General features: G+C 37.5%; 1 protein-coding gene across 2 annotated transcripts in view; it reads left to right on the top strand.

Moving 5' to 3' along the window:
* Window positions 1-20,218, top strand: part of ank2b (ankyrin 2b, neuronal) — a 165,224-nt gene that overhangs the window by 61,186 nt on the left and 83,820 nt on the right. For both annotated transcript variants that reach the window (XM_056462194.1, XM_056462193.1), the window contains 8 exons: window positions 1,168-1,266; window positions 3,148-3,246; window positions 5,343-5,441; window positions 10,490-10,687; window positions 10,780-10,878; window positions 13,451-13,549; window positions 17,914-18,012; window positions 18,769-18,966. In XM_056462194.1, the coding sequence (XP_056318169.1) occupies window positions 1,168-1,266; window positions 3,148-3,246; window positions 5,343-5,441; window positions 10,490-10,687; window positions 10,780-10,878; window positions 13,451-13,549; window positions 17,914-18,012; window positions 18,769-18,966 (990 nt within the window). The remainder of the gene's footprint in view (window positions 1-1,167; window positions 1,267-3,147; window positions 3,247-5,342; window positions 5,442-10,489; window positions 10,688-10,779; window positions 10,879-13,450; window positions 13,550-17,913; window positions 18,013-18,768; window positions 18,967-20,218) is intronic.

Raw genomic sequence — 20,218 nt, 5'->3', positions numbered from 1 at the left:
AAGGTTCTATTTGACATTTTTTCAAAATTGAGTTATTGACAAATTCTTATTAAATGACAACTATTTACATTTATGGGATGTTTTTTTATAAGTTGTTTACATTTTATGACTTTTTATTTAAAAAAACAAATGTTACACACACATACTGTTTGCTATATGGAATGCAAAAACTTTGAAGCTCGATATCTCAAAATCCTTTAGAACGCAGATAGAACCTTATAATTCCAAGGTGACGACATGTTCAAGAGGAAAGGATTTGTCGTTAGTCATCTTTATGATTATCAGATTTTTCATCTCTGTCAATTGCTTGTTAGGTTTTAATGTAAAGTAGCCACTGCACAGCATGCTGCATCGCATATTTGATTTTGCACAAGCTTTTAACGTGTTTCACACAGTCAATATATTCTTCACACTTTTGTAAATAATGTTTTCACATTAAATCGGACCCTGACTTTCAGAATGGGAAGGTAAGGCAAGAATTTCACATATTCAAACTCCTCTACAATCTTTACCTTCTTACAATCCAGACATGATTTTATTACTGATATTTACCCACATACTGCACATTTGTTTTTGTTTTTTGGATACTTTTATGTTTACTTTGGTGTTTTTCGTCTTCTATTTTGTTCCTCTTTTTCTCCATTATACTTGAACAGTATGTCTTTTTTATTGTCGGTTTCTTTTTCATGTTCTGTTGACTTTCAACTACTTGTTTTAATCAATTTTTGCCATCTTTTTCTGTTTGCATGTCTCTGTCTAGGAGTTTATATGTGTATGTTTGTGTTAGTCTTTGAATTCAAGTGTAAAGATTATTTTCAGGCTTCTTCGTATGGGACTAAAGCTGCCTTCGAGGCAACCATGAGCTCTATAATTACCCATGTTATATTGTCATGTGATATTACACGTGACTGCTGCATGCTGATGCAGTCTATTGGGACCACATAAAGTCAGGCTGATGGTGTTTGGATGGAGTTGAAGATGCCACTAATTGCAGATCTGAAATCAGCATTTTAATTGTCAGCGGAAATAGTTGTATCATGTGTGCTTAGCTGATTTTAGATCTGTGTTTATTGACAGCTTGGCTCTGACGCATGGTTGGAATGTTGACAGGGATCTCATGTGTTTTGTTTTTGTGTCCCGTCCTTTTTTATTTTTTATTTTTTGCAGAGTGGATTCACACCTCTGCATATTGCTGCTCACTACGGAAATGTAAATGTGGCAACACTTTTACTCAATCGAGGGGCTGCTGTGGACTTCACTGCAAGGGTATGTTTTTGATATGACTTTCTTAAGCACTTTAAAATTTATTTTTTTATTATTATGAATAGTATAGTAAATAAAAATGTAATTAGTTGTTGATCTTCAGATATACAGTGTATCCGGAAAGTATTCATAGCGTTTCACCTTTTCCACATTTTTTTATGTTACAGCCTTATTAAAAAATTGATTAAAATTCATTTATTTAATCAAAATTCTACACACAATACCCCATAATGACAATTTGAAAAAAAAACATGTTTTGAAATTGTTGCAAATTTATTAAAAATAAAAAACCTGAAAAATGACATGTGCATAAGTATTCACAGCCTTTGGCGTGTAGCTCTAAATTGAGCTCAGGTACATTCTGTTTCCACTGATCATTCTTGAGATGTTTCAGCAGCTTAATTGGAGTTCACCTGTGGTAAATTCAGTTGATTGGACATGATTTGAAAAGGCATACACCTGTCTATATAAGGTCCCAGGGTTGACAGTGCATGTCAAAGCACAAATCAAGCATGAAGACAAAGTACAGGATTGTCTCGAGGCACAAGGCTGGGGAAGGTTACAGAAAAATGTATGCTGCTCTGAAAGTTTCAATGAGCACAGTGGCCTCCATCATCCATAAGTGGAAAATGTTTGGGACCACCAGGACTCTTCCTAGACCTGGCCGGCCATTTAAGCTGAGTGATCGGGGAGAAGGGCCTTAGTCAGGGAGGTGATCAATAACCTGATGGTCACTCTGTCTGAACTCCAGCGTTCTTCTGTGGAGAGAGGAGAACCTTACAGAAGGACAACCATCTGTGCAGCAATCTACCAATCAGGCCTGAATGGTAGATTGGCCAGAGGGAAGCCACTCCCTGCCTGGAATTTGCTAAAAGGCATCATAAGGACTCTCAGAACATAACAAACAAAATTACGCCAAAATATCAATGGAGTAGCTTCACAACAACTCTGTGAATGTCCTTGAGTGGCCCAGCCAGTGCCCAGACCTAAATCCTATTGAACATCTCTGGAGAGATCTCAAAATGGCTGTATACCGTCGCTTCCCATCCAACCTGATAGAGCTTGAGTGGTACTGCAAAGTGGAATGGGCAAAAATTCCTGTAATTGGCTGTAATTGCTCTCAAAGGTGCTTCAACAAAGTATTGAGCAAAAGCTGTGAATACTTTTGTAAATGTGAGTTTTCAGGTTTTTTTTATTTTTAATAAATTTGCAACAATTTCCAAAAATCTTTTTACACATTGTCATTATGGGCTACTGTGTGTAGAATTTTGAGGAAATAAATGAATTTAATCCATTTTGGATTAAGGCTGTAACAAGAAATGATGTGATGAAATGATGAAAAAAATGTGGAAAAAGTGAAGCATTATAAATACTTTCCAGATGCACTGTAAAAATGTTTAAATGATATAGAGTTGATGTCAATATTATTCGCCCTCCTGTGATTTTTCTTAAATATATTTTTTTTTATATTTCCAAAATTATTTTTAAGAGAGTAAGGAATTTTTCACAGTATTTCTGATGATATTTTTTCTTCTGGAGAAAGTCTTATTTGCTTTATTACAAACCATCCTTGTACAACAACTTGCCTAATTACCCTAACTTGTGTAATTAACCTATAGTCATTTTAAGCTAAATACTAGTATCTTGAAAAATATCTAATAAAATATTATGTACTGTCATCATGGCAAAGATATTAGAAATGAGTTATTAAAACTATAATTTTTTCCTTCAAACAGAAATTGGGGAAAAATTTGTAGGTGGGCTAATAGTTCAGGAGAGCTAATAATTCTCACTTCAATTATATGTCATTGTAGAATATTTATGAAGCCGATGAGAGTTTGGATTAAAGTTAAGTCATTGTTTTGTTTCTTTTTTTCAATACAGAATGGGATCACACCACTACATGTTGCATCTAAGAGGGGAAACACTAATATGGTTCATCTTCTGTTGGACAGAGGGGCTCAGATTGATGCCAAAACGAGGGTTAGTACACACTTTATAGTTTTAGTTTTGTACTTACTGTATACGCAAGTCAAGTGAGTGGCGTGGTGGCATAGTGGGTAGCACCGTAGCCTCACAGCAAGAAGGTCGCTGGTTTGAGCCTCGGCTGGGTCAGTTGGCATGGGTTTACTCGGGTGCTCCAGTTTCCCCCACAAGTCCAAAGACACGCGCTATAGGTGAATTTGGTAAGCTAAAATTGTCTGTAGTCTATTAGTGTGAATGGGTGTTTCCCAATGATGGGTTGCAGCTGGAAGGTCATCTATTGTGTAAAACATATGCTAGATAAGTTGGCGGTTCATTCCGCTGTGGCGACCCCAGATTAATAAAGGGACTAAGCCGAAAAGAAAATGAATGAATGAATGACACAAGTCAAATCTGAGATTATTCATACCCCTGGCAAATTCTTAAAGTTAAAGGACTCTATCATACACCAGGCACAATAAGGCGCAAGACATGTTTGGGACGGTGTGTTGCTATTTTCAGACCAACGCAACCATAATTTTCCCGTTTTGCGCCACTTTGTTTGAATAGCAAATCATGCTAGACTACCGTTTTTCTGGCATGTTTGGATGCAAACATCAGACACTGCAGCGCCTTCTATAAAAATTGCATTGCCAAACAAAAACACATTCAGAATCACTGCCTTTATGTCAGTTTCTTGTGTTTTGCTCAAATGCTAAATGTGTATGTGTCATAAACAAAGCATAATTTGGATTCAGGAGATGTTGACTCCACACTGCTGTATGGACTCTCAGGTATTGGCCAAATCTTAAGAAATTCCAGCTGAGATTACTAAGAGAATAGACAATGCAAAAAGTAAGTTTGGATTACCTAAAATTTCCTATTGCGTCACAATTAAAGCATTTGAAACATATTTTTAATATTGAATGAGGACTATTTCTCTATAGGCTTTCAATTGGCAAAATATTTAAAGCTACAGTTGTAATGTGCAGTAATAGATTAAAATAAACAGTGCTCAGAATATGTGAGTACACCCCTCACTGATATTTTTTTACATTATTATTTAATATAGGAAGCTTTACAATAATATATTTGTGCATATACATTAGATTACTCTTAACTAAAGCTAAATCTGGAGCTAATCTACAAAATAGCTTATTATAATGGTCCAAAAATGTGTAGGCCAAATTTATGTGTTAAGGAAAAAAATTCAATAAAAAAAGGGGAGAAACAAAAACATATATAAAATTTTGTTGAGATTTTGTTGTTTGTAGTTTTTTTTTCATTATTTCGCATTAATTTAAATGTATTATCTTTCCATTTCTAAATATATTTAGTGACTAAAATGTAATTTTAATAAGTATATCTGTTGAATAAATATGTTTTGTTCAAATGCATCAAAATACATTGCCTATATTCACTGATATATTATCTATATTCATTTTCAACCTGGGGTGTACTCATTTATGCTGAGCACTGTATGTACTTGTTGTCTGATTTAAAAATAGGGAAACTGTGATACCGATGAGCAGATAATGAGTCTGATAATGAGTCACTGTAGCTGTTTGTGTGTGTGTGTGGTCTGATTAAAGCCATGACTGGCTGTGTTCTTCTTCAGATTTTGACTGCAGTGTAAGTCCAGCTGGTTGTTTTCTGTCCTTTTTTCTGCAGTCTCCCTCCTGCAGTGTCTGATGTATTATCCATCACACACACACACACACACACACACACACACACACGCACACACACACACACACACACACGCACACACACACGCACACACACACACACACACACACACACACACACACACACACACACACACACACACACACACACACACATACACACATACACACACACACTCTGTTGTTCCTGACTTCAGAAGTGCCTTTTATGTGCTATCAGCAATGGTATCTACGTTGTACTGCGGTGTAAGAAATGCAGGAGAGTGACTCTGGTTGAATGTATAGGGGTCGAAGTGGAAATGAAGTCGTCTGTCAATATGACATGCACTTTTCATTTTCCCTTCAAGATGTAAGTGAGATCTCATGTCCCAAAGTGCTTTGTAATGAATTTCCTGAGTTGACCTTAATGTGTTTGTGTCTGTGTTGCAGGATGGCCTCACTCCTTTGCACTGTGCAGCCAGAAGTGGACATGACACAGCAGTGGAGCTCTTGTTGGAGAGAGGAGCCCCGATGCTGGCCAGAACCAAGGTAGTCCGTTAATATTCAGCAAATAGTTGAAGCATTTACTGCAAAAACCTTGATTGAATTATTTTACAAATTGTATTATTTGTAGAGCACAGTTTAAAACATCTAAAAGTGTACCAAAGGGCTTTACAATAATAATTAAAAAGTCAAACTTTACTTAAATGGTCTTCAAGACTGTCATAAAAGTTGTGCTACCCACTGCTCAATTTGCTCGCCATTTGCTCAATTATGTCATTTTACATGGAAAAATTAAAATTTTGAGATGTGTTTGTGGGCATCATGGTGGCTCAGTGGTTATCACTGTCACCTCACAGCAAGAAGATTGCTGTTTCAAGTCCCGGCTGTATCAGTTGACATTTCTGTGTGCAGTTTGCACGTTCTCCCCATGTTGTCATGTTTCCCCTACAAGTCCAAACACATGCGCCATAGGTTAACTGAATAAGTTAAATTGGCCGTAGTGTATGTGTGTGTGAATGAGTGTGTATGGGAGTTTCCCAGTACTGGGTTGCAGCTGGAAGGGCATCTGTTGTGTAAAAGATATGGTGGAATAGTTGGCGGTTCGTTCCGCTGTGCCGACCCCTGATGAATAAAGGGACTAAGCCGAAGGAAAATGAATGAATGAGATGCATTTGTTATGACAACTTGACATCACAACTTGTCTTTGTCATGACAACTTGGCATTACCTAGACAACCTAACTTGTCATAAATCTGTCATAAACATGACTGTCATAAATATTTTTTTGATTACTTTTTTCAATGGAACAATGAATTTGTCACTAAAATTTCTCTGTAATAATTTTATAACTGCGTCATTATTTTTTGACATTTAATGACATTTTAAAGACAAATTGAAATTGTACAACTGTACAATTTAGGTCAAGAAAAATATTAATTAATGTTTATTAATATTAATTAATGTGGTCAATTGAATGCCACAAATAAAATGACCTCATGAGAATCATGTTGATGACAGATTTATGACAATTATGTTGTCTTAATAAAGTCAAATTGTCATGACAAAGACAATTAAGATTATGTATTTTAAGATTTAGACAATAAAGACAATTAAGATTATGATAATTGGTTTATGTCAAGTTAAGAAAGACAAAAATGTCATCAAGACATCTCCAACAATGTCACCCTTGCATTTAAAATGACATAACTGAGCTAATCACAGTTATTGACAGTTGCCATATACATGCATAAAAATCTCATTCATATTATGGACTAGTGTTACCAAAAAAGAACAGCACAGGACAAAAAACACTAAGACCCAAAAAAGGAATAGTTTACTCAAAAATTTTAATCATTTTCACCCTTTTATCACTTATTCATTCCCCACATATCCTCCACACACAGGTATTTGATTGTCTTTTGTTTCTACAATAGAAATTCCACCATTCTTCAGAATATCTTGTTTTTTTGTACAATGATAAAAAAATCATGAAAGTTTAACAGTATTTTTTTTTTTTTTTTGGTGACCTATCCCTTTAAAAGCAAATGAGGCAAAGCAATGGTAAAGCAAATTAGGTAAAGCAATGTTAAAGCATAAAATGTTAACTCGCATTTAAAATGAGAAATTATTAAGTATCAGGTTTAGGGGAAACAACTTAAAGGCCTGATCCCCTAGGTTTCAGTCAGTTGACAATCTCTGATCTGAAGATCCAAGAGATCTCATTGAAATGTTCAAAGATTAAAAGCTTGATAGATAAGAAGATATTATATACTTATTATATAATAGTTGACAATATTTCAGTGAGGGGCGTCACAGTGGCACAGTGGGTAGCACGATTGCTTCACAGCAAGAAGGTCACTGGTTCGAGCATCAGCTGGGCCAGTTGGCATTTCTGTATGGAGTTTGCATGATCTTCCCTTGTTGGCGTGGGTTTCCTCAGGGTGCTCTGGTCCCCCACAGTCCCAACACTTGCGCTATAGGTGAAATGGGTAAGCTAAACTGTCTGTAGTGTATGTGTGTGATTGAGTGTGTATGGATGTTTCCCAGTGATGGGTTGCAGCTGAAAGGGCATCCACTGTGTAAAACATATGCTGGATAAGTTGGCGGTTCATTCCGCGGTTGCAATCCCAGATTGATAAAGGGACTAAGATGAAAAGAAAATGAAGTAATTAATTAATTTCAGTTTTTCAAATCACCTAAAGAAACCTTTCCACTTTAATAAACCTTTTGTGGGATGTAAAGTTTGGAAGGATGTTACAAAAATAAATAAAATCAATTAAAATTGTATTTTTAACTAAACTTGTAATTTTGATGATTTGATTTGCCTTGTTTATCCTCACTAGTCAGTTGCTTTGCATAAAAGTGTCTGCTAAATGAGTAAATGTAACGTAAATATTTTCATTGAGTAATCAGTGCAAATACTGAATATTTTAAAGAGGGTTTAATTTGTTAAAGTTTTATAATTATTTTACTTTATGATTCTGATTAATATGTTCTTGTTAACAACAAACTGGCGAGTGTCATAAAATAGTTTCTCTCTTTCTGGCACTCTGTGTACACCACAACTGTCAATCACTTGTCTACAACAAAACAATACAGAATAGAGGGGGCCAGCCAATGTAAGAAAAAGTAAATTATAATATGGTTAAAGAGATAGTTCATAGAAAAATAAAAACTCAGACATTTACTCATTCTCCAATTGTTCCAAACCATCAAAACCTTAAACATATTTCTTTCTTCTAAAGAATTTAAAAAATAGCTATTGACTTTGCAATCTACATTGTAAAAAGCGATATAGAAATAAAAATAAATTGAACTTCCATATACACTCACCGTCCACTTTATTTGGTACACCTGTCCAACTGCTCCTTAATGTAAATTTCTAATCAGCCAATCACATGGCAGCAACTTAATGCATTTACGAATGTAGACGTGGTTAACATGATCTGCTGCAGTTTAAACTGAGCAAAATCACTTAAAGATGATTTAAGTGACTTTGAATGTGGCATGGTTGTTGTGGCCAGGGCTGGACTGGGGCAAAAAATCGGCCCTGGCATTTTGGGCCAGAGCGGCCCACTAAAATCAATCAAAATGCTATCTATCTATGCACGTCCAATATTTTTATCAACTCATATTCTATAAAACACAAAAGCCATATATATGAAATAAATAAATAAATACAAACTTTAATCTGAATTTAATTTCTGTATACTGTCCATAAAGATATTTGTTGAGTTCTAAAAAATACACTATTCATTCATTTATTTTTCTTCGCATAAGTCCCTTATTTATCAGGGGTTGCCACAGTGGAATGAACTGCCAACTATTCCAGCATGTTTTATGCAGTAGATGCCTTTCCAGCCACAACCCAATATTGGAAATCACCCATACACACTCATTCACACACACTCATACACTACAGCCAATTTAGCTTATTCAATACACTATTCACTCAGCCTATATTCAATAATAAACATAACAAAAACTGCCTGCTAATGCATGGGTAAATCTTCAAAGGGAACAGTGTTACATTTTAACCTCTTTCACCTCATCCTGCTTGCTGTTTCACTATCTAAACAATGAAAACATAATATAAGTCAAATTTGTTTCATTTTGATATTATGATTAACAGACACCAAACAGCCTCGTGTAGCTGCATATTTTTATGAGCATCATCTTCACACTGCATATTTATAACAAAACAGGGCTTAAATATAACTGTCTCCTTTCATTTCTATTGAAAAGAATGAACTTTACCCTGTCTCTTTTGCAGAATATCAGTTTTAATAACCAATAATGGCCATTATAACAGTATAACGTACATTAAATTTAAACGATAAAGGTAAGCAATCAGTCAATGTGCAGAATCAGTGTATGTGTTATATAAATTAATATATTAGCTTATCTTTGCACTCAGCCAAAACAGTTAACTGAGAACAAGTGATTTAAAAGACATAAGAATTGTTAGATAGAGATGAACAAGATGAATTCAATATCACGTTTAACAACTATAGTGAGATGAGATCATCCAGCAGATGAACTGTCTGACATGCACTATACTCTCACCTGGGGTTTATGCTCACCCGCTGAACTAGTGGCTGCAGCTCTGGGCAGAGAGTGTGTGGTCACGTGATTTGCGTTTTTAGCCGTGTACTAGAATGAACAGAGAACTTTTCAGAATCGCTAAATGAAACGCCGGTGTATTTCCCGCGATTTTGTGTGTGAATTTGGTGTCAACAACATAAAAGTATGGCTGCATCCTGTCTTGTATCACCGATATAGGCTGGTGGTGGTGGTGTAATGGTGTGGGGGATATTTTCTTGGCACACTTTGGACCCATTATTACCAATTCAGCATTGTGTCAATGCCACAGCATACCTGAGTATTGTTGCTGACCATGTCCATCCCTTTATGACCACAGTGTACCCATCTTCTGATGGCTACTTCCAGGTCATAAGGCGTGAATCATCTCAGACTGGTTTCTTGAACATAACAATGAGTTCACTGTACTCAAATGGCCTCCATAGTCACCAGTCACAGGCACATTTGGGATGTGGTGGAACAGGAGATTCGCATCATGGATGTGCAGCTGACAAATCTGCAGCAACTGTGTGATGCTATCATGTCAATATGGACCAAAATCTCTGAGGAATATTTCCAGTACTTTGCTGAAACTAAGGATTAAGGCAGTTCTGAATGCAAAAAGGGGTTGCAATCTGGTGCTAATAAAGGTGTACCTTATAAAGTGGCTGGTGAGTGTAAATTACCATGGAAGTCAATGGCTATTTTTTTTTAAGTAAGAAATTCAGAAATTCAGTTTAGAAAGTGTGAGTGCATAATGAAGAAATACAATTTTTGCATGCACTATCCCTTTAAAACAAATTACACAAAAATCAGTCCAAGCAAGTTCAGTACAGTAAAAATATTGAAATGATCAAGCATTGATTATTGTTCAGTAATCTGGTGTTTGTTTGGTAACATGATCATGTGTGCTTTTATAACAGGCATTTAGCTATACTGCACATAAATTTACACAATTGTAAGTGATGCATCAATGACAAGTTATTTCTTTTTCTGTCAATTTGCCTCCTTCAGAATGGTTTATCACCGCTCCACATGGCAGCGCAGGGTGACCATGTGGAGTGTGTCAAGCACCTGCTGCAGCACAAGGCGCCCGTTGATGATGTCACACTGGACTACCTGACCGCCCTCCACGTCGCCGCCCACTGTGGTCACTACAGAGTAACCAAACTTCTACTGGACAAGAGAGCCAATCCCAACGCTAGAGCACTGGTACATGCATTCTTCTTATTGGGAGTCTTGTATCCCAAATAAAAAAATTTTCATAATCGTGCAACTCTTTTCTGCTGGTGCTTTCTTTTTAGAACGGTTTCACTCCACTGCACATCGCCTGTAAGAAAAACAGAGTGAAGGTGATGGAGCTGCTGATCAAGTATGGAGCCTTCATTCAAGCTATCACTGAGGTATGGGATGCATACTAAAATAAGAGTGGCACGGAGATTTAGTTCTTCATTAAAGGATAAAAAAAATTATGATTATTTACTCACATACTTATTTGTTCACTTATATTTAGTATAAGATTTCTCTTACTTATTCAATTCAATTCAATTCATCTTTATTTCTATAGCGATTTTACAATGCGGATTGTGTCAAAGCAGCTTAACATAGAAGTTCTAGTAAGTTGAAACTGTGTCAGTTCAGTTTTTAGAGTTGAAGTTCAGTTTAGTTCAGTTCAGTTCAGTGTGGTTTAAATTTCACTGCTGAAAGTCCAAACACTGAAGAGCAAATCCATTGATGCGCAGCTCTACAAGTCCCAAACCATGCAAGCGAGTGGCGACAGCGGCAAGGAACAAAACTTTACCAATTGACAAAAGCGAAGGAAAAAAAGCCTTGAGAGAAACCAGGCTCAATTGGACATGACCATTTCTCCTCTGGCCAATTTTTTTTGTGCAGAGCAGCAGTCTTGGCTGGAAAACAGTGGGCACTTTGGGTGTATGGCCATACACAATGAATGCGCTATATAAAAATACACATTACATTACATTACATTACATATCGCTTAAAAGGAATGAGTAAACAAGGTGATTTCAGATTATTCTGTGCAAAGAAACTCTAAATACATTATTATCAATTATCTTGCAAAAGCTGGTTATTTACTATATGTTTTAGCCTGTAGAAGTCCATCTATTAGCCTAATGACGACACTAACAGCATAGTCAAAGATTAAATGCATGTAAGCCTTTTCTAGTGCTTCTGAAAAGAATTTCGTTTATTAGAATTTATTAATATTTGTTTTTTTAGCCCCGAATTTAATCTGACTCCAATTTTAAGTGATCGTAAAATTTAGACTGTATTTCTAATTGTAAGAACGGATCACATTCATAATTTATGACTTAATTTAGAGTTTTAATCTATATCTGTTCCCATACTCTTCAGTTATACGTTTATTAGGGACCAAACGCCGCTCAGAGTTTCACGCACCGGGTTTGCGTGTCTTTTCACAGACAGTATGTTGACACTCTGAAGTTAGTCAGAGGATGTAGGGTTAGCTATTACTTAAATAGTCTGATTGCCAACTGCTCACTCATCCTAAAAAGTAGTAGATTTAGCCACTTCCAGACAACTTGCTAATTTCAGCAATTAGATGATTAAAGATCTCCATGCTGTCGTGCCACACTGCTCAGTACAGTCAAATGTGCCTTAGAATCAAATCTAATCATGTCGAATCATAAAGGTAGCAAACAAAGAAAATAATTAGCACAGCTGGTGTTCTATTGCATAGCTGTTAGTGTATTTAAACACGAGATGCAAAAACGAAAAGTGCTATAAATGAAAATAGGAGTTATATAAATGCAGAAACAAACATGTAAAGCATATGAGGATTTTTAAAAAAATGTCTGGTGCATTAAGGTTTGTCAAGCCCACTCACCTGCGTGAAGCCCACTCATGCCCACTCATGCTTTCGCTAATTATTTTCATTGTGCGAGCAAGCTGTGCATCTCCATTGGAAATACCTAACTTGTGCAAACTCTAGAAATATGTGATATGCGAATGGCCCCTAAAAGGCCGCCGTCGTTTGCGATCTCCAGCAGTTGATCTTCTTGCACAGACATGCTGGATTCACCTGATTTGTTGACAAATGGGTTGCGGACCCATGGCAGTTCCTTTACTGGGCCTTTTCCCCTTGGCAAAGAAACTTTCCAAAGATGTCTGTTTCTTACTCATTTTGCTGCTTTTGGGTTAAATTTGGGCACTAAAGTGACCAGGATTTAAGTGAGAGAATACGATCATTTTTCAAAATAAAAGATTTTTCAAAATAAAAGATGGTTTAGACTCAAATTATAATAAAACAGAAATAATTAATGATTTCTTGTGCAGCCCGGTACCAATTGATCCACTGACCAGTGGTTGAGGACCACTAAGCTAGGGGATAAAATGAACTAAGGTAACATGATCATTCTCCTAATTATCCACTGCTAAAAAATTTTTTTTAAATATGACGCGACCCACAAAGGTGGCTGAGACCGCTTTGTGGGCCAGGACCCCCCCTGTTGGGAACTGCTGACCTAGAGTACTGTACTGCGGAGGAAATGCAAACCGAGCTGAGCAAAACTGAAATCAAATGAGCCAAGCCACGTGGAAAAGCAGCTTAAGTCTCATGGTTTCATTTTGCCCTGTTTCAGCAAAATAAATCATATGACATGTGACTAGTTGGTGCAAACACTCAGTTTTAGTGTTTGTGTACGTAGTTTCTGCACTTTGCCTTTGTAGTGCAAAATTGTTGCCAAATATATGGCATGTCAGAATTTAATAATACTTGCAGTAAAAATCCAGTCACAGACTTGACAATATGTCCTTTCTTTTGCTTTATCCAAACAGCACTTTTTTATATACAGTATACACTAGTCAGTATAATAACTTGTTCATGTGTAATATGCTTTTTTAAAAGAAACACATAGTAGAATGTATACTTTAATGACTTATTTGATAAGATAATTACATTGATGTCATTCATTGCCTTCTGTCTTCCTCTAGTCTGGTCTCACACCAATCCACGTGGCAGCCTTCATGGGTCACCTCAACATTGTTCTTCTACTGCTGCAGAATGGAGCTTCTCCCGATGTCAGCAACATAGTAAGTAAACAGAGAGCTGCCACTTGTTCATAATGTAGTATACAGTAATTTGGACCAGTGAGAAATGTTCTTCATGAGCAGCAACACAATCCGCCAACCGCTCCAGAGAGCAGAATTAACATGGAATCAATTTAAATTGTTTAGCATTAGCTTGTTGCTAACCTAAAAGCTGAAAAGGATAGTTCATCCAAAAATGAAAATTCAGTCATCATTTCCTCACCCTTTACTTGTTCTAAGTTTTTTTTGTTTTTGTTGAAAACAAAAGGAGATATTTTGAAGAAAGTTGGAAACCTGTAACCATTGACCTTCACTGTAGTTGTTTTTCCTACTATGGAAGTCAATGGTTAAACGTTTTCAGCTTTTATCATACTATTTTATTTTGTGTTCAACAGATGAAGAGTAATGAAACAGAACAGAACGCTCCGGGTAGTAAAGTAACCATCGTTCCCCAAGGGGTGGGGATGGAAATGCTATGTGGAAACTTCCACTATGGGGATTTCATCAGAATCCAAGAGTATATAAACGGGCCAATGAAATGCCAATAAGTTGGCATCGTCAGCATGCACAGCATGGCGTTGATTACTTACAATCAATTTGGAATATAGGTGCATCGCGTGCCAGGCTGAGGGATTGCCCAACAGCTAAGGGGCAATTATTGTGGTGAAGGAACATAGCATTGTCGTTCCCCCCTCAGGGAATGAGGGTTACTTTAGTAACCTTGGCGTTCTTCTTCGGAAGGGGAACTTCAATGCTTATGTGGAAACTTCCACTATAGGGAAATGTATGGAAAAGCCACAATGATTGAACCTTACCTTACCCCCGATGAGAGGTTATGCCAAGCCAAGAGCGTGAGCGTACCTGTATCAACAGAGGTGCGGTCTTCCAACGTGTTCTCTTGCCCTTACTTATCTCACTTCAACAGAAGTTTTACAGATTTAGATATATTTTTGGGAGTCGCAATGCATCTAGTTAATATCTAGGAATTTTAATATGAGAGTACTTTGGGAAAACAGATAAAGTGCTCCTCAGAGGATCTAAAAGCTCTGAGTACGGTCTGTACAATACGCAAAGAGTGAACAGGACACAGCAATAAGGGGGCTGGGTCTGCCTCCTCCGTGGGCAGCGCTTGCAGGTTCACTACGTAGTCTAAAAAGAATGCTATAGGAATCTAGGGCACGTAGGTGGGCTGGGGTCTCAGGAAAACGTGAGAGTGGGCCGGCCCAAAATGCTGGCACATTTCGCTGACCGAAAATGCTTCCAGATACCCTGCCCATTTGACCGATGCCAACGTAAAATCTTACGAGTCGAGTGATCGAGCAGACCTCTCCTCAGAGAGATCTCCAAGTGGGTATGAGAGAGGAACAGGACAGAATTAATATCCACATCTCGCACCTCTGGGAACTAGATGTTGAGGCGATGCATTCCCAGCGCACCGTCATGCGGTTGATATACGCCAACATCGCTGTGACGTCCGTCCTGACCAGCACTTGTTTCCCCTCTAGCAACGGTAAAAAACTGTGCATTGCGAGATACACTGCCAACAGCTCCAGGCAGTTAAAATGCCAATGCAACCAGGTTCCTACCATGGACCCATAGCAGCATGCCCGCACCACACGGCCCTCCAGCGTAACTGGATGCATTCGTCGAAACGATGACATGCCTGGACATTTGTTCTAGAGGCACACAGGTCTGTAGAAATGCAGGGTCTGTCCAGAGGCTGAGGGCACGGCGACACAGCAGAGTGACAGTCACCCGGTGCGTGCTCGCGCGCCATGCACATCTAGGGACCTGATCATGAAGCCAATGCTGTCTCATAAGGAGCACCCGAGCTGCGAGACAGCGGCTGCGGATCCCATATGCTCCAGGAGCCTCTGAAATAATATCAGTGAGACCAAGAGATGCTCTGCACGGGGGCAAGCTTGCTCCTATTTCGGTTGACCTGAAGCCTCAATAGGTCGAGGTGCCGAAGCACCCTGTCTCTGTGCATAATCAATTGATCCCGTGAGCGCTAAATCAGTCAGTCGAGATAATATGAGAGTATGCGGTACCCTTCGTGAGCTATGTGAAAACCCGCAGAGACAGAGAGAGCCCGACAGGGAGGACTTGTACTGCCAGGCTCGACCTTCAAATGCAGACCGCAGAAACTGACGGTGGCATGGAAGTATGGAGACATGAAGTACGCGTCCTTCCGGTCTATTGCTGCAGACCAATACCAAGGACGAACGCACCAGAGGATGCGCTTCTGCGTAAGCATTCTGAATGGCAGCTTGTAAAGACTGCGGTTCAAAACACACAGATCTAGGATTGGCCGTAGCCCACCGCACTTTTTTGGGTATGATGAAGTACAGGCTGTAAAACCCGCTCTCCATCTCAGCTGGAGGGACCGTCTAGATTGCATCCTACGCCAGGAGGACAGCAATCTCCTCTCACAAGACAGGGGCGAACACAGGGCTGACCTGGTGAAATACACACCCGTGAACTTGGGAGGCCGTTTCGCAAATTGAATTGCATAGCCGAGTCTGATTGGGAGCGGGTTCGAGCCCTCATCAGACAATTACAGCCTGTCCTCCGATGCAGCGATGGACATCTGAGCCTCGGTGTCATCAAGTGAGAGGGCGACCATCCAGGGACGGAGCGCTTCTCTCACTCGAAGCTTGAATGGAGAGCGTGGTGGAGCAAGAGGTCCACAACCCCGAAGGCGACGGATTTACTGTAACCCTCAGATCTGCCCGAGTGTCCAGCACGGAGCAGGGGACAACTGGGGTGGGTGGCCCCTTTAGCAAGAGCAAGCCGCGATCTTAACTGCGCAACAGACATGCCATCGCAGTGATGGCATGCACTGCCCGCGTCTGCCCATCGGTGCCCATCATCTGGGGACAGGGAACCACCACATCCAGAAACGCACAGTCGGAGCGATGTCTTGAAAAAGACGTGCTGCACGACCGTGTTGCTCTTTAGGAAATTCACAACAATACAAACCGCTCTGGAGGACTGGCCCCATCGAACGGCAGGCAAGGGAGCAACCCAGCTCGACTGTCTACCGCTGGTTATCACACACTCTGGACCAGGAGAAGCAGCCCGCTTTCTCGTTCTCTCTCTGTCGTAACAGTTAGAGAAAACCTCTCTCGACTCTCTCAGAAGCTTAGTGAAAGGATCTAAAGTGAAAAGGATGCCTCAGCTTGGCACGCGCTGTGCTTATATTCCAAACTGATTGTAAGTAGCGCCAGCGGTGCATGCTGATACTGCCAACTCATTGGCATTTTATTGGCCCATTTGTATACTCTTTCAGATGATTGGATTCTGATGAAATCCCTATAGTGGAAGTTTCCACAAAGCATTTCTGTTCCCCTCCTGAAGGGGAACAACTTGTATATGGGAAATTCTACCAGAAACGTACATCATCTGTCTCTGAAATAAAAACATAAATACAGTAAATAAAAACTATTTCATGCCAAAAATTTCTAAAATGGACTGATGGTTGATTTCTGTGAGTTGAATATGTCATTCATTTTGTTATCAGATTTTATTTCTTTATTAAAAACACTTTACACCTTACACTGTACAAACCCTGTCATTGTCCTACAGCTTTAATAGTTTTGTTATGCTAAAAACTGTTATTTAGGGAAGAAAGCTTCAGAAATACCAAGTTTAAGTTGTTATCATTTACATCAATTGATTAAAAACATGAAATTGTAAATAAATTCTACAAATACTACAAATATATAATACAAATAAATTTACAATTGTCCCAATGTTAAGGTCAGTTCCGTCACATTTGCATTACATTTAACACAAAATGCGTGCAATACACCTTTAAGGCTGACTCATTTGATGGAGGAGAAGCTGACAGTGATCAAGGATGCGTTCTATCATTGAATTGTATGAATCAATGTTTGTTTTTGTATGATTTCTTGAGGAAGACAAGCTTAAAGGTCAGGTCCCATCACATTTTTTTATAAGTGAAAATGTACATTTCTGGTAAATGTTCCAAATAATGAGTAAATTTTCAACTGGCTGAACTATCTCTTTAATACTTCAATAAACTTAAATAGCACACAAATATGTATTAATATTATTATTATTATTATTATTAATAACAACAGTAATAATAATAATAAAAATAAAAGACTTTTAATATATTCGATCATACTAAAATATGTTTGTAACATTTTAATAAATATATTTTTTGCTTTTTTGTTTTTAAGTTAAATAATTTTAAATGTATTTTAGTGATTTTTATTATATATTTTGTACTTTGTAAATATAATTGAACAAAAAGCACATTTTTGGAACAGGTTTTGCGTCATCATTTACAAATCTCTTGTCTAAAGCATTACATGACCTTCCTCTGTGTTTTACACCAGCGTGGCGAGACTGCTTTGCATATGGCTGCCCGCGCTGGACAAATGGAGGTTGTTCGCTGTCTTCTAAGGAATGGAGCCATGGTGGATGCAAGAGCAAGGGTAAGCCAAAGGCATTCTTCAAGATTGCATGTATTCACTTAGTACTGAAATTGTACTCTTCTGTCATATTAGAGCAGTGGATGTAACAGTAACAGTAGTTACAACTAGTGGAGTCTCACAACTAGTGGAGAACTGATAAAAGCTTTTAAGGGGCTAAAAGAGAAAATTGACTAATGACAAGCTTTAGCTAATATGCTGTATAAGACGAAAATGAGGCCTACATCAAACATGGCCTGCATCAAACTGTTACAAGTACAAACACATTATTTAATGAAGATTGTCCTACACTGTAAAAAGAATTCTGGGTTCCACACAATTCCTTCATGTTGTCCAGAGACAAACAGATTAGATTAACTTAATTGTTTATACAAATTTAATTGGATTGAACATAAATTAATTAAGTTGTTTCAGCTCATTTTAAATAAGTAGTTTGAAAAATCAGCAAAGTATTTTATTTTTTTATTTAAGCTTATTTTAAAACACAAAAAAGCATCCATAATGTGGAGAGTTCATATTAGAAATTATTTTCTAAAATGAGCATTTCACTTAGCCTCCTTTGTCTATATTAAGTTATTTCACTTTAAGGGCATGGAAAAGAACATATTCTTTGCCATCAAAGTGAAATTACTGAACCTACACACTGGAGCCTGAGAAAAATGGAAGAAATTTTGGAAGCTAAATTTCAAATATCACTTAGAGGATTTTACATCTGGATGTTGAAAACAGACAATTTTCTGAACTCTCCTCTCTCACCAGGAGGATCAGACACCTCTTCACATTGCATCTCGTCTGGGTAAGACCGAGATTGTCCAGCTTCTGCTTCAACACATGGCTCATCCAGATGCAGCAACTGCTAATGGTTACACTCCGCTTCACATTGCTGCACGGGAGGGACACCTGGATGTTACTACGGTGCTGTTAGAAGCTGGTGCTGCTCACTCCTTAGCTACCAAGGTCGGTAAAAATCAGATTTTCACCCATAAAAAATGAGAAAAAAAAACATTTCAAACTAATTTTAACCTGAATCATTCTTAAAGAGTTAGTTCATCTATAAAAAAGAATATTCTGTTATTGTTTACTCACCCTGATGTTGTTTGTTTTGATGCTTTAAATATTAAACATTGTTTGTAAGAATTCATTTAGTGCACATGTAAATGAATAGTTCACCCAAAAAGGTATATTTACTCACCCTCACGTGGTTCTAAACCTTTATATGTCTCTTTATTTTGTTGAACACAAGATAAGATATTTTGAAGAATGCTGATATCCTGTAATCACTGACCTCCAAGTTTTCAGCATTCTTCAAAATATCCTCTTTTGTTTTTAACAGAAGATGGAAACTCACAAAGGTTTAAAAAAAAGAGTGATTTAATGTTGTTTTTTATTGTAATGTTATTAAATGCTACATTTTGGGGTGAACTATAACTTTAAGGATTTTGTTTTATCAAATCTGAGACTGCTGTCCCTTCATTAAATGTTTTTCCCCCAAACTGTATGAGTCCTTCAGAACATACATTAAAAAACGAAATGATCTATCAAGTGGTCATGCCATCACATTTGAACTTTCACAAGAACCCATTGAGTTTGTTCGTGCATTTCAAGAATGCACCATGTTGACCTTTTGTACAATTTACAAATATTTTGAAGCATTAAGGCATAACATTTTTAAATAATGAGACAAAAGTTGTTCATATTTGACTAAAAACAGTAATTACACAATGGATGTGTAGAAAGATTAACCTCAAAATTCAATAGCTGTTGTTGGAAAGGGGTCAATAATCAAAAGTTCCAAAAAATACGAAGAAAGTTATCAGATTGTTCAGATTTTTATCAGGAGACGTATAACAATTACAAACCAAAAACTGTCAATAAATATTCAATCATGTAAAATATATTGTTATAAATGTAAATATAAAGAAATTATTATATAAATAAAATATTTAAAACAGCACTAAAAAAGCATTTTATTGTTTTAAAAATTATTATTTTTTCCAGATTCTGCATGGTGTACTGTATAAACTTACTTATAGTAATACTTTATAGCTGTACTATTATGATGTTGCATTGGGGTTCATGTTATGTTGCTGGTAGAACAATATAACCAGCAATACATTGCTGGTGAAGTTGATTCACCATGCGAATGCGCTAGTTAAAAAGCCTGTTCAAGTCATTGTCTGCTTATGTTGAAAATCAACATAGTAATTGA

Source organism: Danio aesculapii, chromosome 7, assembly GCF_903798145.1.
Source record: "Danio aesculapii chromosome 7, fDanAes4.1, whole genome shotgun sequence".
Lineage (NCBI taxonomy): Eukaryota > Metazoa > Chordata > Actinopteri > Cypriniformes > Danionidae > Danio > Danio aesculapii.
Note: the sequence above shows the minus strand (reverse complement) of the source record. Positions and strands in the feature narration are given on the sequence as shown.